We start from the raw sequence: 21,370 nt of genomic DNA, 5'->3' as shown, positions 1-21,370 counted from the left end.
ATTCCACCATAAATGTAGACCTAAAGGATGGTTTGGAGTAATATTCTACTCTAAAATCTTCCAATGTAGACCTAAAAGGTTGATCTGATGGTATATTCTACTCAACATCCTGGAACATTTACCTAAAAGGTTGGTTTAATGGTATATTCCCAGAAAAACCCTTGAACATTGGGCTTAATGGTATATTCCACCCAAAATACTTGTACATATACCAAGAAGTCAGTGTAAAGGAAATGTAGACCTGAAAGGATTGTTTAAAGGAATATTTAAACGATTATTTTCATTTGCTCTGGGGGTCAGGCATATGGGTTCTGTAAAGCGTCTCGAGACAATTTGACTGTAATTGGCGCTATATAAATAAAATTGAATTGAAATTGAATTGAATTATTTACTAATCTGTTATCAGTCAGAACCCTGACAAACTTATTTTCATCAGTTTTTTAGTGGAAGTCACAAATAAAGGAGCTCTTGGTTTTTCCCAGCGTTAGTGAGTCAAAAGCTGCTGTTTCAACACAGACACGTTCACATGCATCCACAAACCTCTCAGCACTCAAACACCCACAGACAGGAGGCCGGCTGGACCGAGGCTCGGCAGCGTCCTCAGACCCACGAGTCGGGGAGTCGGTGAACTTGTTGGTCCGGTTTGAAGGCCTCCGTGTGGTCCAGTAGAAGTCCACGTAGTCGGTGTTGGCTTTGAACCGCAGCGACTGGCCGCCATCAGGTGGACCGGCTCGTCCTCATAGGACTCCTCCTGTAGCCTTGAGGGAACCACAGGAACATTCAGTAGCTGTTGGAGTTCTTCCTGTCAGGCTCGTGGTAGAACGGCTCTGAAGTATCTTGTACTCGTCTTATCTGGAACAATCTAACAGCCTAAACTGTTAACAGCGGTGTAAAGAAGCAAACAGGCATAGATTAGGACTCAAACTAGATTTATTTTAGAAAACAAATCAACTTAGAGGCATTTGTTCACACATGTGGCTGAATAGGAGGCCGTCCAATCAGATTTGAGGTCTTCACTCTGTAGGTTGGTTGTTTGGTGAGACTCTTGGACCTCCATCAGCTGACATGGATGTTTGATGGTCTTCTTCTCTAGTGCCAGATGATTCATCCATGAATTCAGCAGCTACAGACTGAAATGAAGCTCATGCTGCCGTTATTGAATTCCTGTTCCAGATCAAATGTTCAGAGCTCACCTTGAATGCATGCTGTCTGCTGTCTGATAGTTTTTCTCATTGTAGTCTTCAATAAAGTCTTTTTCCTCATGTCAGGATGTGGTGAGACTCTTTCTCAGTCTCTGCAGACGTCCCTCATTGTGCATCTCCAGAGAAGAAACAGAAAAACTGCTCACTGCTTCAGCATCAAACGCTCTCCAGCATTGAGAGTGTTTTAGGAATTCATTCATTGTGTTGTGAACTTTGAAGGAGCAGAAACTTTACAGCTGCCAAAGATATGAGCTCCAATTCTGTATGTTTTAGGAAATGAAGTTCATCAAATGAACACTTGATTTTTGCTGATAATTCTCTTTAAATTACTGAAGAAATCCAACATAAAAACCTGTAAACTCTCAGGCAGCTTTTGTTAAAGTTTGTCTATAATTCTATCATCATGTTCTGGAACCAGGACTCTGCAGAAGTTCCTTCAATCAGATACTTGTGTGTTTCTATTTCAGGCCTCAGGTTTGAACGTACAGCAGAGGATTAGAAAGGAGTGATTTTAATATTTAAATCAGTCCAGTAAATGTTTGGCGTGGAAAATTATTAAAATTTTGATTTAGATAGATTTGTGTCAAATAATATTGTAGCGTCTCACTTCAATATATCCCAATGAGTTCAGTGTATTTACATTTTATAGAATATTTGATTTCTTAATCTCAATACTGTAGGGTCTGACCCTAAATATTATAATAATGCCAATTTAAATAATATTTTAGTGCAGAGTCATAAACTTTAATCAGCTAAACTTACATAATAAATATCACTGTACAATCTTAGCCTGAACATTCATATTATTGAGGTAAATTTACATAAATCATGATATTCTAGAGTCTTAACTGGAATATTTCTAACATTAATCTTTTTGTATTGTGCTGATAAACAACAATAACCCGACTTTCAGATAATATTTGTTGTCTGTGATTGTGAGACTAAATTCCTCCACATTCTGGAACTGGACTGCATTTCCCAAAATGGAAACATGGACAGAATTTAATACTCATGTATCCATGGCAATGCAAAAGTTTCTGCTTCTTACCAAAGTTCACAACACAAGTAAAGATTTTAATGTAAAACTTCAGGGATGACAGCGAACCATAAGTATTCTGATCAATACTTCATGATCAATATCAGGACAGATGTTACAATTCCAGCTGTTGCATTAGACTGCAGTTATTCACAGAGAAATTAAAACATCACGTTCCTCATAAAAACTAGATGGGACTTTTATTAAATAAAGTGTTGGTGAATAAACAGTGTAAAAAGTGCAAAGCAGCTCCATTAAATCAGGAGATGTGAGACTTCCACAGCATGGATCACCATCTGCTGTGTTGATTCATAGCTGAATGTCAGAATGAACTGAGCTCGAAAAGCTGCTTTGAGCTGCAACATTATGGTCTGACAATCCAACACCATCACAGTTTTCATCTGGTTGTTTTGCTCCAACATGCTGTGAAGTTCAGTTTTTACCTGAATCAATACAGAGATTCTATTTCCAACCAAGACTGGAATAAAAATTAGAATGTTATGAGGTTATTAATGCAACTAAATCCTTTCAGATGGAAGGATTTACTTCTAAGTTGTAATTCAAGTTTCAGTTGGAGCACATTGCATTCACAAAGAAAAACAGCGAAACCTTCATAGCAACATTTAATAAACCTAAAGCTTTCCTGTTGGCTCATTGGTGGAGTTTGTTACTGAGCATCTGAACCTTAAATCCAGTGAGACGACCATCTTCAGTCGAGGCCAGTCAGAGAACTTCAAGACCTTCCATCAGCTGGACCAGATGTGGCATCATCTCCCTCTGAACATCTGGATGACAGGAGAAAAGACAGAAATCAAACACAGATCACAGAAATACAATTTATTCACTTTCATCATTTTATAAAAGTAGCATGACCTTTATTAAAACTTGACAATATCAGTAATGAAAGTAAATGTTTTTATCTTGTGTTGAAGCTAAATTTAAAGTCAATTTTAATGACAGTTTATCCTGAGAGGAGTGAGAATGGAGCTTTTCTTTTTAGAATATTCCCTCAAAATATTCTGTTTATTATTGGCTTTAGAAGCATTTTTCTTTACTTATTTATTTTTAGATACCTCAGACTGATGCACTTTGCTGGTTTGCAGATAATTTCATGTACAATGACAATAAAGATCTTCTATTATAACATATTTTGCTAAAACAAGAACTGCAAACCTTCTCAACCATCTCTCAGGCTGCAAAATTCCAACTGCGACCAAGAATTATCTGATGTAGTTATTATAATAATCTTTACTGAACCAGCCCTGGAATTAATAAAAATCTGTATATGGACATGATTTTCTCTGATGGGACCACTATGGAAGCCGTAGTAACAATTAACTATCCTTTGAAGGGAAAGATTAGGTCTTCTTCAGGTGGATAAAAAATGCTCTCCCTTAAAAAAAAAAAAACTGCATCCAATAAAGTAAATCTCTTCTGCACTGCACACATACTACACTTTTGTATAACTCTGGATGTCAGAGTGAAGGCAGACAGATCCACCGATCAGCCACAACATTCTGACCACTGACAGCTGAAGAGAACAACATCCATCATCTTGTTCTAATGCAACATTCTGCTGGGAAACCTTGACGTTCATGTGGATGTTTGACATGTACCACCACCTAAACACTGCAGGACAAACAACCCCCTAGTCTCCATGGCAACAGCAGTCCTTGATGCCACCCTCCACCCTCAGCAGGACAAATTAAAACTGCTCAGGAGTGGTCTGAGGAACACGACAGAGTTAAGCTGTTCACCTGGGTTCCACACTCCCCACATCCAGATCTGATTGAGCATCTGTGGGATGGTCCAGGATCAGCCTGGTCTAGGTAGGACACACCCTGCAACCCACAGGACCCACAGAATCCACAGGACATCCCCAGAGGTTCTGATGAACCACTGGATCAGAGGAGTTTTAGCAGCATAAAGAGACCAACACAGTATTAGTCATGTGGTCATAATGTTATACTGTTATATTGTCATGCTGATTATATGATCAGTAAATGTTACCATCAATTATAACGTCCACATTGATCAGGGAAAAAAACAACTATCAGTTCATTCAGAAACTGTGGGGTTAAACCTAAAAACACAGACCTCAACAGCAGTTTGTTTCAAAGCAGAACACCAGCCAGTTTTCACTAAAGAAGCTTTCAGAGCAACAATTAAATGACAGTTTTGTTCTCATTAAGTTCAGAGTCAGCCAAAATAATGTACACACATCAGGAAAAGCAAAACTTTTATAGATATTTCATATATATAAGTACTTGTACACATATAGATACCTCTTTCTAAGTTTGATCAAATCACGATAACTCTGTGTCCTGTTGTACGATGTTTTCCCAACAGATGGCGCTACCCTCATGAATGGAGCATCAACAAGTGACGTCTACAACACAACAGAAATGTCTGGAAGCCAGTGGCCACCACTTTGAGCATCTCTTGTAATTGTAGAGGCCAAAGACAACTTTTATTAATCTCGTGATGTCTGAATAAATTTGGTATTGAAATATTTATGCAAGTTTTTCTTTTCCTGATGTGTGTAAACATTATTTTGGCTGACTCTGTATAATGGGTTTCTGACAGGTCACCAGGCAACATCTTTTTATAATAATGACAAACATACCTGCATTCTACAGGAGTGATTTTCCTCATGTGCAGGTAAAGATGTGTGAGGAGCTTAGAGATGACAGGAGCAGGAGTCATCCTCACTAATTCAGCTTCCACCTAGAAACAGAGAGACCACAAACAAACACACTGATATACTCTCAAACGTTCAACCTCACAGCCTCAACATATCTGTTTAGGAAGTGTTGTGTTTCTAAATTCTGCTGAAAGCTTTGGCAGACATTCTCTTACAAGGTTGTGTAAAAAGCAGCCTGTCCTCTGAGCTACTGAGAAATCTTCCTGAACAAAGTTTCTACGTGTAAATCAGCTCAACAAAAACTAAAGCTTCAGTCAGAGATAACAGGTATCGCAAATTATAAACAACTTTCTTTGTTAACTCAGACTTTCTGCTTCAGCCTCACATAAAAAGGGGAGTTTAACTCGTCAGGTGACTGAAAATGAACGGCTTGTGCAGTTCTAGATCCAAAAGTAGGATGTTTCAACTCATGTTTTACTACAAATACATGCAATAATAAATAAATACAATGGCTGGTTGTTAGTTTATTCACTATTAATGTCATATTATATACTGGATTGAACTTGAGCAGTGGAAGAGAGAAGGAATTTAATGAAATTATGGAGATTCAGAGAGGTAATGTTGCACAATGTTAAGTTAAACGGGGTTTAATTCAAACCAGCTGAATGTTAAGCTTCAGCGCAGCTCAACGGGTTTCAGTTAACCTTGAAGTAAAATAACTTTTTTCAAAGATAAAATACACAGCAGAGAAACACAGGTTGAGAAGGTGATTCTAATAATGAGGACAGCTGCTGCAGCAACTAACACAGGTGTTCAGCGGTAAGTTAGCCACCTGTGTTAATTAGCCCGCTAGCTAACTTAGCCGCTTAGCTAGCTAACGCGTCCGGACCAACTGCTCAAACAGGACAAAACACAACTCTTCACAAGTCGCTGACTTAACGTACAACAAAACAACGCTACTGGTTAGAAGTATTTATCTTCTTACCGTGTTTTACTCCAAAAACAAGGTCAACAGCAGCCAGAGATGCTACCAGACGTGCCGACCATAGATGTATATTAAAATTATGAAGAACAGAGAGGTCCGTGAAGAGCAATGCACACCGTCGCTGTTTAGTTTTTTTTTAAATGCCGGTTTTGTTTTCGTGCTGGAGTCGCTCTTGTTTGTCGTCACTCCCTGTCCAATCAGTGGCCTGAACTCCTGCCCAATCAGTGGCCTGCACTATGCAGACGTCACATCTCGGCTCACTTCATCTCGCTTGGAACCTCAGCCAAGAAGGTACGGAAAATCGTGCCTGATACCATGCACTAATTCATATGGAAACGCTCGCAAACAAAGACGAGCCGAGCCGCACCGCGCCGAGTAGGTACTTGTGGAATCGCGGCTATAGACTAGATACGTTAGCGCGCTGTCTTTTATATATATCTATGGTCTGATCAATCACTGCTCTCTGGCTCCGCCCTCTGAGAATCTTGTTGTCGTTTGGCTCCACACTTGCTGATGACCACTTCCGGTCTCAGAAAATGAAAAAAACTGACCTTTTTTCGTTTCCGTCTGTTACTGATTTTATTTTTTGTTATTCTAAATATAAAATGAAAATCAAAGCATTTTTAAAATTTCGTACATCCCTTTTTGATCATGAAAAGGAAAAACGTCTTGTATTTCAATTTTAATCTTTGTATTTTGAAACGAAAATCAAATAACCACTCGTTTTTTGTTTTTCAATACACGTTTCAGAACGGAAAATCCAATTGCCAGATAAATATACGGACCCAATCAGCCAGTTACATTTTAATTGTGTATTCACATACGTTCATTCTTATTTGATCTTAGTAATGGTTTGTCACTGTGTTAGTGTATCTACATTCAGTGACAAAGAACAGGCTCTTTGAGCTGCACAGTATTAAAGACAGTTAAAAGAACTCAGGACAGCTGGCAGTGCTACGATGAAGGTGTGCTGATCTCTTCCAGCCTCTTCAACAGTCCGTCAAGCGTCTCCATGTTCTGTGATTTCTCCTCCAGCAGCTCATATCTCAGGCTGGAGATGTCCTGCTTTATTTCTTTCAGTTCACCTGAAAAAAAAGCAGACACAAAAACATCAAAGAAAAGTTTCATCCCAAAATAGAAACTCTGAAATTCTGAATAAATGCTACAGACCTGAGAAAATTATCATTGGTTTGCGGATATTATATTTTATTACAATTAAGTTTAAAATTTATTTTAAAAATCAATTGCATAATAAAAATGCATGAAATTCAGTTCCAGGATCATTCTGTTGATTTTACCTTCAGTGATCTCGTCACTCTCTCTGTCTGCTTGGGCTTTGATGATGTAACGCTTTATCAGTCGCTTCATGATCTTCTGCAAGCAGTAATGGGCAAAAATGCTCAAATTCTTTATACGGGTACAGTTAACATCACTATAATGACAAATGGTTAAATATGAACTAAGTATAATAGCAAAAACAGCAAAATAAAAAAAGTTTAAAATCTAATTGCACAAATTCTTTTTCCAGTTGTCCTTTCACTGCAGCACCATGTGAGAAATGGTTACTTTTTAAATATAACAGTGGAGTTTTATGTGTCATCAGTTATTGAAAGGTACAGCTGTAACATAAATATGGAATAAAAATTACATTTTCAGTTCACATACCTGATACCTTGTTGGGCTGCTAGAAGCACCATATCCTGAATTTTTGTCCACCCCAAGCTGAAAGAGGAAGCTCAAATTAGTTTCACTGACCATAATTGTGGCATTTCACAGGTTAAACTTGTCTTCAGGTCTGAGATGAAGCTTGTGATGCAGCAGTGAAACCACTGGGAGGTGCTCAGACTCTGCCTCTAATGCTCCAAAAAGTAACCCGGATTTATGGCTTCTCAAGCTGAGAAAGAACTAAAACTGCGTGTGATGCTTCAAGTAAACACAAACCACATATTGTGTGGTACCTGGTTGAGTTGTGTCTCAATTTTCTCCTGACTGTGTCCTTCTACAAACTGCAGGAGCAGAGACTTGATGGCTGAGGCCAGTCCCTGCATGGATTTAGGACTGGGGACCAGGTTAAAGGGCACAGGGAGAGTCCTGCCCTCCTCAAAGTAGGAGAACCAAAGTTTTGCCCGAGCAAACTTCCACTCAACGTCAGCGTCATCCTAAAGAGGAAACAAAAGGAAGAAACCACACAAGTTTGAGAAGAATACTTACTGAGAGCTACATGAGAACATTGATGCCTCTCTGATGTCTTTGTGTTAAATATGAAGCTTGAGGCAGCTCTGCGTTAATATTGGGTGTACTGGGAACAGCTAACCGGACTGTCCACAATGACACCAATTAGCTCCTCTGAAGCTGCAAGCACAAGTACTTCTTTGACTTGGAGCTTCCAGGAGGTCACTACTCCAGCCTGCATCACCTGGCTATTTCCAGTGTTTGTGCTAAGCTAAGCTAATCAGCAGTAACTTCATATTTGGAGTACAGATATGAGACAGGTGCTAATCTTATCCAGCTCTCAGCAACACAAACATGTTTTAAAACGCCTTTAGTTCTAGCCAACTATTATGGTTTATGTGAAGTTTCTCAGTGCATATGCAGCACAATCTTGCTAAATGGATGTAATCATATGGAGGTAGATTTATGTCAATATTATGTGTGAGACCAGAGCAACAGTCTGTGTATAAATGTGTGTTGTAAATATTATAAACACAAATCCACAAATGTAAAACTGAGATCCACAAACGCTGTTTTGAATAGCAAACTACAAATATGTTTTTGAGAGTTGTAAATGTTAAAAAATGTGTTCACAAATACATTGACGTTAATCAAATGTAGTCACAAAATGTGACCTTTATTGTGTATTAGCTGATCTGTTTTATATTTGCAAAATAAATTTTTTGATTTCTTGGAAAATGTTCTATACTTACAGATCACACATTAACATTAACATATGGTTTGCCATTCTGTTCACACAAAAAAATATTGAGACAGATCCTGCTCTATAAAAATTCTTTTTTCTTGATATAAGTTTTATTCGAGTTTAGATTAGAATGGACTCAAGAGCTGTGGAAGAAGTATTTAGCTCATTACTTAAATAACAGTAGTAATACTGTAAATTCACTCCAGTGCATTAACTAATTGTGTTTAAAGCTTCAAAAATAAAAGTACTCATTGCTGAGTAAAAAGTTGTTAGTGCTGAATGAGTGTATATATTGCATTTTATTACTGCAGCTGTTTAAGGTTAAGCTCATTTTAATGACTTAATATAATATTCTGTGATTTAATCCACAGAAATGCATCATATTCTTTAGATCATCATATGTTAATAGTATCTCTATCCTGTGAAAACCATGTATCTCTTAAAAGGCAACTTTTCATTTAAAAAAAAGTGTTCTCAGCCTTATGACAACATATTTTCCAGTTAATCCAGGAGAGTTTTTAAATAGTTTGTTTAGCTAAAGAAGCAGGAGAATTTTCTCAAACTATAAACGAAAACTTCAGTTTATCACAAACATTTTTAAAAATCACCAAATATGGAGATATATGGTTTTGACTGGACAGGATCGGGAAAATTGTAAACTGAAAAATAACAAGTGACTAAATCTGTCAGAAAGACGTGATGGAGAAAAAGGTACATTTCCCCTTAGAAATGAAGTGGAGTAGTAGCATAAAGTTCCATACAACAAAAATACTGAGGTAAAGAGCAAGTACCTCAAATTTGTACCCAAATAGAGTATTTGAGTAAAAGTTCTGGGATTCAGTAATATTCAGTTGTAGATAAATCTAAAGATAGAACATTTTTCTTTTTCGTAATATGGAGGATGACTGGGAGGTGATTTACTTTGTCAAATAAAAAATATAGAAGGACCTGAAACACTCATAAAACAATCAAATATTCTCATGAGTCAAACCTAAATCATATAGTGAGGAAGTCTCATTTCATATGAGACAATTCAGTTCATGTTGTTTCCTTCACTTTTCACAGTGTTGTAAATGACTTCATGTTTCTTCCACCATCATCTGAAGCATCATTTAAACAACATATTATTTGTGAGTTTATATTGGAGTTAAATGATTTGGTGACAAACCTCAATCTCCTGGAAGGAACTGTTGATCATGGCGATGAGCATGTTCAGCAGCACTATCACCATGGTAACGTTGTAAACCCCGTACAGCACATAGCCAATGTTCTCGATGAATTTGTGCCCGTTGTTGATTACAACGGACCTGACCTCAGACAGGCCAAATATAGCCCAGAACAATGTCTTGAAGCTCTCCTCCAGGCTGGACGGACGTACAGAAGAAAAAGACGGAGGGAGGTGAGAGAAAAGCTATTTTTGATTTCAAACAAACCATTAATCATCAGAACGGAGATGTTGACGATGAGAAGAACGACGGAAGAACACAATGTCTTTCAGGCTCACAGTAATTCTTACAGTGTTCAGCATAGAGCTTACATTATTCTGTAAACAAATCATACATTTTTAGATTGATTTCTAAGCTTTAGGGCAGCTGCTGATTTCCTGTTATTTAATTGCTGTGAAAAAATGAACTTGCAGGGACTAAAAACTTGCTTCCCATTTAATCCATCATATCAAGTTTATTTCCTACATTTTAACTGTGCAAAAATGTAGCTACAAATGTTGATAAATCTGTGGTTTTCCAGCCAGCAATGTAATGTGTCTTAATGTAAATCTGAAAGTCACAATATGAATAAACAGATAAGAAAAGAAGGAGAACTTTTTATCACTTTCTATGTGATTTTACTTTCATACTTGATGTGATCTGGCTTTTTTCTTGTTTCTCATCCTTCAAATAAAATTATCTGAGAAGCAAAAATAGCATTTATTACACTGCTGATAACTAGCGTACACATTAAACATAATCAGTGATAGGAAGTTATGTACAGACATGACTTCATTGTAAATGGTGACAAGCCAGAAATAGTAATGGAACAAGTTTTGTTTAGTATCTTTATCAATTTATGTAATTAAACTTTATTATCTATAATAATAGTATTGTCTACCAAAGGGCTGCTTTTATAGATATCCCTGAAATGTGCCTCTTTCATGTTTTCATTCATCTCTTTTGATTAGATTTTCTAAACATCTAACTTAAGAATTTATCTCTTTTTGGATTCTCACATCTTGGCAACACAATAATTATACATCAAAGCAAACATAGTCAATATTGTGGTGTGATTCTTTTAGATTTGATCTGATATGTTGTGCTTTAGCTTAAACTTTGGGACCGGACAGCAGCAATTGTGCCCATTTGGTAATGACAGTGAGCAGAACTAGAAATGCTCAAATAATAGATAAGCTCTTAAATCTCAAACATTCTTTAAGTCCATGCAAGTTGAGTTTCTGAATGACTGCAAAGGTAGAAAAAGTGCATTTGTGCACAGTAAATGTCTCACGTGGTGAAGGCGTCGTTCTGCTTCGCCCCCAGGTAGTAGGAGTACAGGTTGAACATGCCGATCATGAAGGCCAGAAAGACCAAGATGAAGATGACCATGAACTTGAAGATGTCCTTGACGGTCCTCCCTAAAGAGATCTGCAGTGGACCGAAGCTCTCGTTGGCTGGAAGGATGTACGCGATCCGAGAGAAGCTCAGCACGACTGCGACTGCATAGAGGCCTTCTGATACCAGCTGAGGATCTGACGGCAACCAGGAGATACGTGCTGCAAAAACAGAGCATGAATCAGTCAACAAATCTGATCCGATTAAATGAATTGTTTATCTTGCAAAAATACCAAAATAATCATTTTTTAAGACTGACTGAATATGTTCCTTTCATAAATTAGCACAAAGTTGAGGTAATTTAGGCCTCCACATTATCAATTTCATAGAAAATGTATGCACCAAGGCTGTGGGTTTCAATTTACTATGATTATAGTGATACAGTTTTGTTTCTTTTTCTTTTCTATATTTCTTTAGCCTGTGAATTTCTTGGTAAATATTGGATAGCTTTAGCAATTCTGATCCTCCTTGCTTAGCAAATACACAACACTCACGTCGGGCCTTACTGACCTAAGCAGCTGCAACTCCAAATTTGCTTTCCAAAAAGCTGCTTTAATAAATTAGATTAGCCTAGATGTATTCAGTTTCAATGTATTTTATTGTTAAAAAAAAAAAAAAAAGGAAAATTCAAGTACATTCATGCTAGTGTTTGTCCGTCATCGTACCTTCTGTCCAAAGCCAACATTCAGATATTAATACAGCTTTGTGCTACCTTATTGCAGCTGTTTACACATCAGTGATGGTATTTAAAGTGCAGCAGTCTGTTAGTCTGTGCAGGTGTGTAAACATGCTCACCCAGAGTGAAGTAGTGTATCTCGGGGGGCAGTGTGACATTATTCAGTGTTGTGTAGTGTGTGTACACATAGGTCTGGGCTAAGTCAGCATGTCTCAGAGCAGAAAATCGGCAGCTGAAGGAGGCAAGGAAGATCGCCAGCATCCCAAAGTCCAGCAAGTTCCACGGTTCGACCAGATACTCCCCTGGTCCTTGACTCCAGATCTCCTTCACCTCAGCCCAAATCATGCCTGCAGCAGCACAAGTCAAATGACACAGGATGACATCGTTTTTGTTTTTGTAAGGAGTTGCATTCGTTATCATCCATTATGCTCACCCATGACCCATGAAATGATGAGGATCTCCATCCAGGTGAAGGGTGTTGTAGTCATGCGGTAGAGCAGCAGCGGGTCAGAGTTGAGTTGTGCACTGTCTGGGTGGTGATGATGGGTCATGGTCGGTAACAGGGTGGTGCCTGCGAAACGGTCAGCAGCGTTCAGGATGAGGAGACCCAGGAAAATTGTGAAGGATGAAGCATGAGCCACAAACTTCATAAAAGGGCTGCGCATCACTTTCCCCACCTGAGAAAAAGACGTGGAATAAGAAGGGGGATGTGAGAAAAGCACCAGGGAATTACATCCAAAATTTAAAATACAGTAAAGCTTTTATGGCCATCTACTAGATGGTATGTTTGGTGGACACCAAACACTGCACATCATCACAAACATATTATCACCAACATGAAGCACGGTGGTGGTAGCATCATGATATGAGGGTGTTTCTAAGCAGCAGGCACTGGAAGACTTGTAGGCAGAGTTTAAAATGAATGCTGCAAAGTATAGGGAAATCCTGGAGGAAAGCCTGAAGCAATTTTTAGGAGAACTGCGACTTAGGAGAAGATTCGTTTTCATCAAGACAATGACCCAAAGCTACACAGAAATTAACAACCTCAATCCAATTAAGAATTTGAGTCTGAACTTGAAAGGGGCTGTTCACTCACAGTCTCTGTATAACCTGACAAAGCAGTTTTGAGCAATTTTGCAAAGAAGAATGGGGTGAAATTGCAGTGTCCAGATGTGCAAGGCTGATTGAGACCTATCCACACAGGCTCAAAGCTCTAACTACAGCTAAAAATACAGCTACTAAATATTAACTTGAAGAGGGTGAATGCTAGTGCTATCACTTATTTCAAGTTTTTAATGATTTTCTTTGTAGAAATCTATTTTCATTTTGACAAGGCCTTTTCTTTGTAAACTCTTGACTAAAAAGCCAAATTAGATCGACCATGATTTTATGCTAAAAAGCAATTTAAAAGGAAAATTTCCAGTGGGGATAAATACTTTTAATAGGCACTGCAAATGTGAAGTTGATGCATTTGGGAGCGAGTGTGAGTAAACTTTGAGGCTAAATGTACATACTCTGCTGCATGGGGTGACCCAGTAAGCCACAGCTAGTCCAGGTAGTCCTATAGCCACCCCCAGCACCACCAGCAGTTTGATGGCAGTGGTCTGTTGTCTCAGTCCAGGCAGGTTTTCATACCAGATACTCAGCAGCTGCTGCTGGCAGTTAGGATGAGCTACAAACTGAAGAACACAGAGGACAGAGAGGAAACAGGAATATCAAGGGTAGTGAAGGAGTGTTTATCACTTCTGGGACATGTGAACATTCAGTAAATAGGCTTCTGGATAAACTTTCATTATAAGACAAATAGACTGTAGAGTCAATACGCAAAAGAATAGTCATGACACAAGACAAATAGGACTTAAAATTACAGTTACCACGCAATTAATTATTTTTGGGATTTATTATTTACCTCCCCAGGACTCAGGTTAGCACAAGTGTGATCAGCAGTTCTAAGCCCAAAGAGGATTAATTTGTGGGTATTTAAAACAGAGAAAAGCAGCAAATGTTCACATCTGAGTGCTAGAACCTGAGCGGAGTTGCTATTTTCCCCTCACAGTTATCAGATTAGATGAATATTAATGCTCTGGCAATCTTCTAATTGATTAATTGTTTCAGCATCTACAAATTGGTTTCTGGCAAAGGTATTTAATGAGACATCAGTAAATGGAAATTAAGACAGATGAGTGCTCAGCTCAGCTTGAGGCTTCAATGCACATCAGATACCTTAAAAATTAAGATTCATGGAGTTTTTCTTGACTGCATCACTTATATGTTTGAGACTCTTAACTGCAGTTTTGTTTCTTTTACAGATTTTTCAACTGTTGTCCGTAACTGTAGATGACTGATTTTTTTTTGTATATATTTAAAAGGTAAAACACTTTTGAAAACTCTTTGTACACTGAAAAATGTTGCATCAAGACCAAATACACCTTGTCCTTTTGACAACATGAATTGTTATGACATTCATCAAATAAAAAATTAAAATGTTCACCGTGATTCTGATCCAGTAATAAGCTCTCAGTTTTAGTGACATGTGAAATAATAGCCTGTTTGCATCAATCTTAATGAGTGATGGTGATTCTTTTACACAGAGAAATACTTCCTATGTGCTCATAAAGCATGTGATTTACCCTGATTTTGTATCACTGCCTTATGAGAACACACTGACCTTCTTGAGTTCGTATTTGATGGCTAATTTGAGCCGTGTGAGCGAGGGGCGACCTGGTACATCATAGCTGTCTTCAGAGTCCGTCTGTCCATTCAGTATGGCCTCCACTTCTTCTGTGCTGCGACACAGATCCAAAAGACCCACCACGTAGTCCTTACACTGACTCGACAGGCGGCAGTAATCGTTCTACAAGCACAATGGGGTAGAAAATGTGCATCAGTGAATAAGAAATTTGAGATCAATTGCAACAAAATGTGATCTGATGCATGCGATTCTCAGTCTTTCTCAGAATTGCAATTACACTATAAAATAATTAATACGTTTACTTTAAATTTTTCATACAAATCACAGGTAGACCAGTCTATCTGATGGCATACTACAGACAGAAATGCAACATAAGATCTAGGATTTTGTGGAATAATGTGTTCCTAGGTTTTTGCACTGACATTAACTGATCACCGGCCGTATTGTTTCCTGTCACATGTTTGACTAGACCCACATTTCCCATTAAATCGACAGTAACACTGTCTATCACTGACACCAGCTCTGGAAATGTTTTTACAGTGAAACATGAGGGCAGCGTATTTGGGTGTCTGTTCTCACACAAGCATTTTCCTGTTTATTTGTCATACACTACCTGTAGTACGCTGTCCTACTCTCAGCCCAGCAATAATTACAGCTGTTATATATGTGTCAAACCAACAGTGTGAACAATGACCACAGGAACCAGACCCTCAACTGCTCCTGCTTCCTCTCTTTGAGGTAATAAAATCTTCATGTTTACTGGTGGGTTTTACTGGCAGCTGGTTGGCAGCAGCATGGCAGATCTACTTTTTGTGTACTTGACAAAGAGCTGGTTTTCAGGGCATGTGTACAATCTCACTGACTGAAAGTGTGCAGACATCTTCCTGGATTTGCATTTTTGTTTTCACTGCTGATGATTCTGTAGAACCTTTGATGCTATTAGTACCTTGAACTCTTTCTCAATATTAGCCAGCATGGCCAGTTCGTTGCTGAGCTCCAGGGCTGCCAGCACTGGATCCTCATTAGACAGGGAGAGGTAGGCAGGACTGGCGAGTCCTCTGTAGGCGTTGATCCTCGATCGCGAGTGGCTGAAGGAGTCAAACTGCTGCTGGTAGTTACACGAGTCGCAGCCACAGAAGTAGTCATGAGGTGGGTCGATGCGGGCCCCTTTACTCAGCAGGGTGTGAACTATCTCGTATTCCTGACAGTGAGCTGCAAGTATCACTGGAGTCACATCGTGAGAAAACCTGCGAGAATCAACACACGAAAACACAGGCAATAAATATGGGAGCAAAATGACAAACCAAAGGCATTGACCTTGAAGGAGAGTTCACGGTCACCCCAGAGTTTTATGCACAGTTTTTCACTATGTATAGAACTCCAAGTGTCAGGAGCAACAGTTTCCACTTTTTTTTTGGTAAGAAATCAGTCTAATAAAAAGTTCTGTTAAATATAGACTTCTTCACCAGCAGCTTCCACAAACAGAGCAGAGCATCAGACCCAAGAGAACATCGAAGTCACATTGTGTTACTGCTGCTAATTAACATCAGATGTTTCTTTCACGCTGCACCATCATTATTGCCTCATTCCCCACAATGTTTAACTTCCAGCTGGTTAGTAGAATCCCATCATAATCTCTAGAGTGTAGCTCTGTTCCACCATTTGCTACCACATGTCCCTCCACCACGCTCACCTCCTCCTGATGTTGACTTCACAAATATAAAATGGTCATGTGTGGGTCTGACTTTGACATTTTGGGATTTGCTTTCTTGTTGATTTAGGCCACTGTAATGTTTGTAGTGTAGTAAGTATGAATCTACTGCCAGTAATTGGTTATCTGGACTCAACACAAACAATGGAAATAGGAAAACAATTTGTTCACAAAATCCAGCTATTAGCACAGAAATGAATGCATTACAGCTTGTGTCTTTAAATGACAACAAAAGTACTGAAGAATAAATGTAAAGTTTGCATTTTATTAAGGATGAATTGTGCCACACTAGTTCTTCCCCTGTAAAGACGAAACAATTCAAAGTCTTTATCACGGTGTGAGTCAAAATACCTGGTTTATCTGTGTATGATGAAGGTTTTCCATGCCTGGGATACTTTTTTTGACATCCAACCAAAACTAAAGACTTCCATTATTAAGTCGTAGGAAAATATTTTCCACCTTACTGACCACAGAGTACTCAAATTTGCATTTCTTTATTTTTATTTTATCACCATTATTATTCTTGATCCAGTCCAGCACTTGTCATTTTATTTCTGGCCAGCTGCCCGTTCAAAAAGACTTGTCTTTAAAATGAATACCTGAGTCTGATGCAAGCTGCAAGCAGATAACAGCCTATCAAAAAGTCATTCATGTGACCCTGCACATCAGGGGCTTTAGATGTATACTGCATTGATGTTAGAAGCCACAACATTTTGAGTAACACCTCTGTCTTTTAACTGTCTTACCTTGTCCCGTCTTCATCATAAGCATAGAAGTCGTCCAACATGTCAGCTTGAGCTGGACTGGCTGTTAGACGATGAGCATCTCTAAATGAAGGGTGACTCAGCAGGGCCTCTGTGATACGAACGTAACCTTTACCTGCAACAAACACAGACCATGCAAAGCTGTTTTGTTCCTTTGACAACACTGTTGCTAAATGTTGTGAAACAAATGTCTTTCATTCAGTTCTAATTTTATATAAAAAAGGTAGTGCAGTAACAGCAAAGTCATTGCTCACTTTTTATAATGTTATATCTTCTTTCAGCTGAGAATTTTAATGAGTTTATCTGTATGTGTAGCTTCTACTGTAGCTACAAAAACCTCTGCAGGCTTTGCGTGATTCTTTGGAAGACTCTATTAAATGTAAGATGAACTGGACTGTTATATAACTGTGTCTGTTACAAACTGTAAATCTCAAAGCACAGTCCTGTCTGACATGTTTGCAAGTTTTGACTCATGGAGAACACTGCAGTGTCAGCTTTAATGTGTGCCGAACCCTTTAAATGTGTATTTATACATCAAATGTCTTACTGATGGCCAGGAGGAGGGCGTCCCCCACTCTGGCCAGATCTGCCCTCCCCAGCAACAGCTCCGTCACTTCCAGATGCTCGTTGGCCACAGCTAGCTGCAGTGCGTTCTGGCCCATGTAGTCCACAGTGTTGACGTTCAAGTTGGGCACGTGGAGCAGCATGCGGCGCACCTCTGGTATGTTGCCGTATTCAGCTGCCTCCAGGAAACGCTGCTCAACCTCTGACAGGCTGACTGAGGGACCAGAGAACATGTAGGCAGGACCTCGGAGAGCCTGGCGTCGCTTAACAGCAGTGAGACGAGCCATGAGCTGTCTCTCAGAGCTGCTGTGGCTGCCGGAGAGTCAGGGGACATAAACACACTGTACATACTGTTTATATATTGGAAGCGTATGTATTATAGACAAAAAAAACTCACTTGAGTCACCGTTTTTCCCGCTTTGATCTGTCTCACATTCCACAGTGGGAATAGTGAAACACATTTAGTACGATGCTAATCAAATTCTTTCTACCAAAATGAATAAATCAAGTTGTCACATGAGAAAGCATGAACATAAATGACAAAAAAAATATTTGGATAAGCTCTTATTTTCAAAGTCAGGGGAACATATTCATCATTATTGGGAAGAACTACATCTGTACTAACTTAAGACTGATTACGTTTATTACATACCTTATAAATGACCATGGAAATCATTATTAGCAACTATATAAATAGCTGCTCTGTTTGCCAGATCAGCAAAAAAATTCAATCTTCCATTGCATAAGATTGGGTCTATTATCAAAAAGTTATAAAAAATCTGATTTGTGATTGAGAGCTGACAGACTCACAGATACTAGTGGCACACTGAGAGTAAAACAAGAAAAAACAAGAGAGAATAGATAGCAAAGATCACCTCAAAGATCTATGACAGTTACTAGAGACAGACTCAGTTAACAGATCATTTGAAATAGGTTCAGTGAATATGGAATCATAAATAAAGTGTGCAAAGAGATTTTGATGCAAACCTAAAGAAATCAGTTAGAAATAATTCAAGAACTGCATCTTTCAGTAGAATACTGATTCAAGGACACCAGCCCCCTGTTGAAGGAATATTTTGCCCAGGAGTAAATCAAAGTCTGGCCCTTCCTGAGTTCTGGCCTTAATCCCTCAGAGCACCTATGGCCTTCCATAGAGGAAAGTCATATATTCTAGTGTGGATGAAGTGAAAGACTAGCAGATTAAACTGTGGAGGAAACATTAACTAAAGCTGTTGTGAAACCAGGTTACGTTGATATTGTCGAGGAGTTTTGTAAATGATACTAAAACACTGTAAATATGACCTTTATTAAGGCACTATGAGACATCCAAACACATTTTTATCCACATTTTGAACTACATTTCTGTTGTTTAATCACTTAACTGGAACTCCTATGTTGTAATACATCTTTATCAGCAAGAAACTATCCTGCATTTATCTTCATTTTCATGCTGTCAGTTGATGATGCACAATGTGTAATGTGATATCCTTAGAAATAGTTTTATTATGTAATTCTTCTCCAGTGTTACATTTAATTATGAATCTAACAAGGAAATAGACACGAAAAACAGATAACCAAGTGTGATCTATAATTTTTCTCAACAAAACCCGCAGAGGATGAACATCTGTCTGACACACATCTGGCTGAGGAGGGGATGCAAATCAAAGACTCACCCGAGGCACCGTCCAGAGCAACAGTATTCCTCTCCAAAGTCATCGCACATCAGCAGGTTGTCCCGGCTCCTGGCTCTGGGGCTGTCGGTGTAACCCGCAGGGCGGCTGTTGCAGTGAACTGCCAGCGGTCTGCGGTTCATCCTGAGGCCGATCAGCTACCGAGGGTCTGCTCCTGTTTGAGGGGAACGAATAATCAAGTGGCTATGGCATGTCTCCCTCTCTCTCACTCTCTCTCTGTTGCCCTCCCCTTTGTTTTTTTTTCTGTGTCCTTGAGAAAGAATGCATCCTTCTGGGTCCCACTATACTTTTATTTACATGACGCGTTGAACTTTACAGATGTGGAGGGCAGCTCAGTGTTGTGACTGAACACACTGAGGGTTATTGGTGATGTATGGACATGTTTGCCTCAGTTATTTCAGCTGCATCCACACCAACCCCTGTTGTTTTCTTTTTTTGAAATCAGTACATATAAATTTTGAGAATACCGAATCATTAGTTAAAATTAAGCAAAGAAACAAAAGCAGAATATTGTCAAAATTTTATGTCTTGCCAAGAGTTTTAATGCTCAAGCTGTAAAATGCTATTTTAAACCGCAGTGTTTAGAGTACGTACGGAGTTTGTCAGTGTGTGTGTATGTGTGTGTGCGCGTGCAGGAGTGAATGATGGCTGATGAACAGCAGATGAGATTCCTCAGGGTTTAAATTCCCAGTAGACTTTGCTTCCTGTGTGTCTGACCCCCTCCAGTGTGGGAAAACTCTGTACGTACACACACACACACACACACACACACACACACACACACACACACACACACACACACACACACACACACACACACACACACACACACACACACACACACACACACACACACACACACACACACACACACACACACACACACACACACACACACACACACACACACACACACATACACACACTATATGTTCATTCATATATACTGTATGCATGTCTTTTTTTAATTGCCACACAGTTTTTAGTATCTTTAAGCCATTTTTGTTTTAATGGTTAAATGTATTTTTCTTCATTCTCCCAAGATTTGTCACCCTCCTTACGCCAGTCAACCGCTTTTGTTTGGTTTCTAGCTGAATTTCACGTAAAACACTCCATTAAATCACACGGCCATCTCAACGTCAAAAAACCCCCAAAAAATCTGATAAAGCACAGTCTCTGATGTACGATTGTGCCGGTGAAAATTGCCTTTTAAGGGCCTGATTGCTGAAGATTAGTCACTTTGGACGTTTCATGGCGAGACAGCATCACATTTCACGGGGAGGATGGTCAAGAGAAACCGGGTAAACTGTGACAAATGTCACCAGAGTGAGTTTGTGTTAAGACTTCCTCCTCAGAACAGAACAGATCCAAGACGTAGATGTAAACACTGTCAGCTCAAACATACACACTCTTATTGGGGGGCACTGATTGGGCAAATACCTGGATGGACATTTTTTTCCTCTCTGTGTGTGTGTGTGTGTGTGTGTGTGTTCATGAACTCTGCCAGTATGTGCACACAGCGGACCACACAAAGAGCCAAAGTTTCAACAATGTTATCACCTGAATCAGTGACAATAAAACATACAAACGCTCACATACACACTCCAAATTTGTGTGCGCTACTGTGTAGATGTGAGGTGGGAGAAAAAGGCGGTTATGCAACTTAATTGAAGTGCAGGGATTTTTTTTACACTAGTCCTATCTGTGTGTTTCTTGAACATGTACAGTATATTCTTCTCAAATCATTATAATAATTTTTTGTGACTTTTATCTGTTTTTAATCTCATACATAACATCACAAACTGGCTCAAAGATTGTGACATTTACTTCAATCTAATTTAAGTGGCAGGGACTTGTTGAAGGTGCAGACACAAAAGGAGGCTGA

At 39.0% G+C, this 21,370-nt stretch overlaps 1 protein-coding gene across 6 annotated transcripts; it reads right to left on the bottom strand.

Moving 5' to 3' along the window:
- Positions 1-912: 912 nt before the first annotated feature.
- trpc6a (transient receptor potential cation channel, subfamily C, member 6a) lies at positions 913-19,716 on the bottom strand. Of its 6 annotated transcripts, none has more exons than XM_055017468.1 (16): positions 19,468-19,716; positions 17,778-18,106; positions 17,213-17,345; positions 15,702-16,002; positions 14,732-14,917; positions 13,578-13,742; positions 12,497-12,740; positions 12,183-12,410; positions 11,284-11,548; positions 9,953-10,148; positions 7,826-8,026; positions 7,533-7,589; positions 7,166-7,241; positions 3,996-6,952; positions 1,194-3,023; positions 913-1,130 (listed from the first exon to the last, which is right to left on the bottom strand). In XM_055017468.1, exons 1-14 carry the CDS (start codon positions 19,605-19,607, stop codon positions 6,822-6,824), a joined length of 2,652 nt encoding a protein of 883 aa, XP_054873443.1. In that variant the 5' UTR covers positions 19,608-19,716; the 3' UTR covers positions 913-1,130; positions 1,194-3,023; positions 3,996-6,821. The 6 variants fall into 6 exon arrangements, with proteins under 6 accessions (XP_054873443.1, XP_054873444.1, XP_054873441.1 ...); XM_055017469.1 differs by having other exon boundaries at positions 913-1,089; XM_055017466.1 differs by having other exon boundaries at positions 913-3,023; positions 3,996-4,965; positions 5,868-6,952.
- Between the last annotated feature and the right edge of the window lie 1,654 nt (positions 19,717-21,370).

This window comes from Amphiprion ocellaris, chromosome 14, assembly GCF_022539595.1.
Source record: "Amphiprion ocellaris isolate individual 3 ecotype Okinawa chromosome 14, ASM2253959v1, whole genome shotgun sequence".
Taxonomy (NCBI): Eukaryota; Metazoa; Chordata; class Actinopteri; family Pomacentridae; genus Amphiprion; species Amphiprion ocellaris.
This window is presented reverse-complemented; position numbering and strand designations above follow the sequence as displayed.

Excerpts from the sequence above, each read along its gene's own strand:
- trpc6a (XM_055017464.1), bottom strand. The coding sequence starts at position 19,607 with ATGAACCGCAGACCGCTGGCAGTTCACTGCAACAGCCGCCCTGCGGGT. Across the intron at positions 12,741-13,577 it reads GGGTCACCCCATGCAGCAGA|GTGGGGAAAGTGATGCGCAG; the intron begins GTATGTACATTT and ends TCTTTTTCTCAG. Across the intron at positions 7,590-7,825 it reads TTGAGACACAACTCAACCAG|CTTGGGGTGGACAAAAATTC; the intron begins GTACCACACAAT and ends TTCCTCTTTCAG.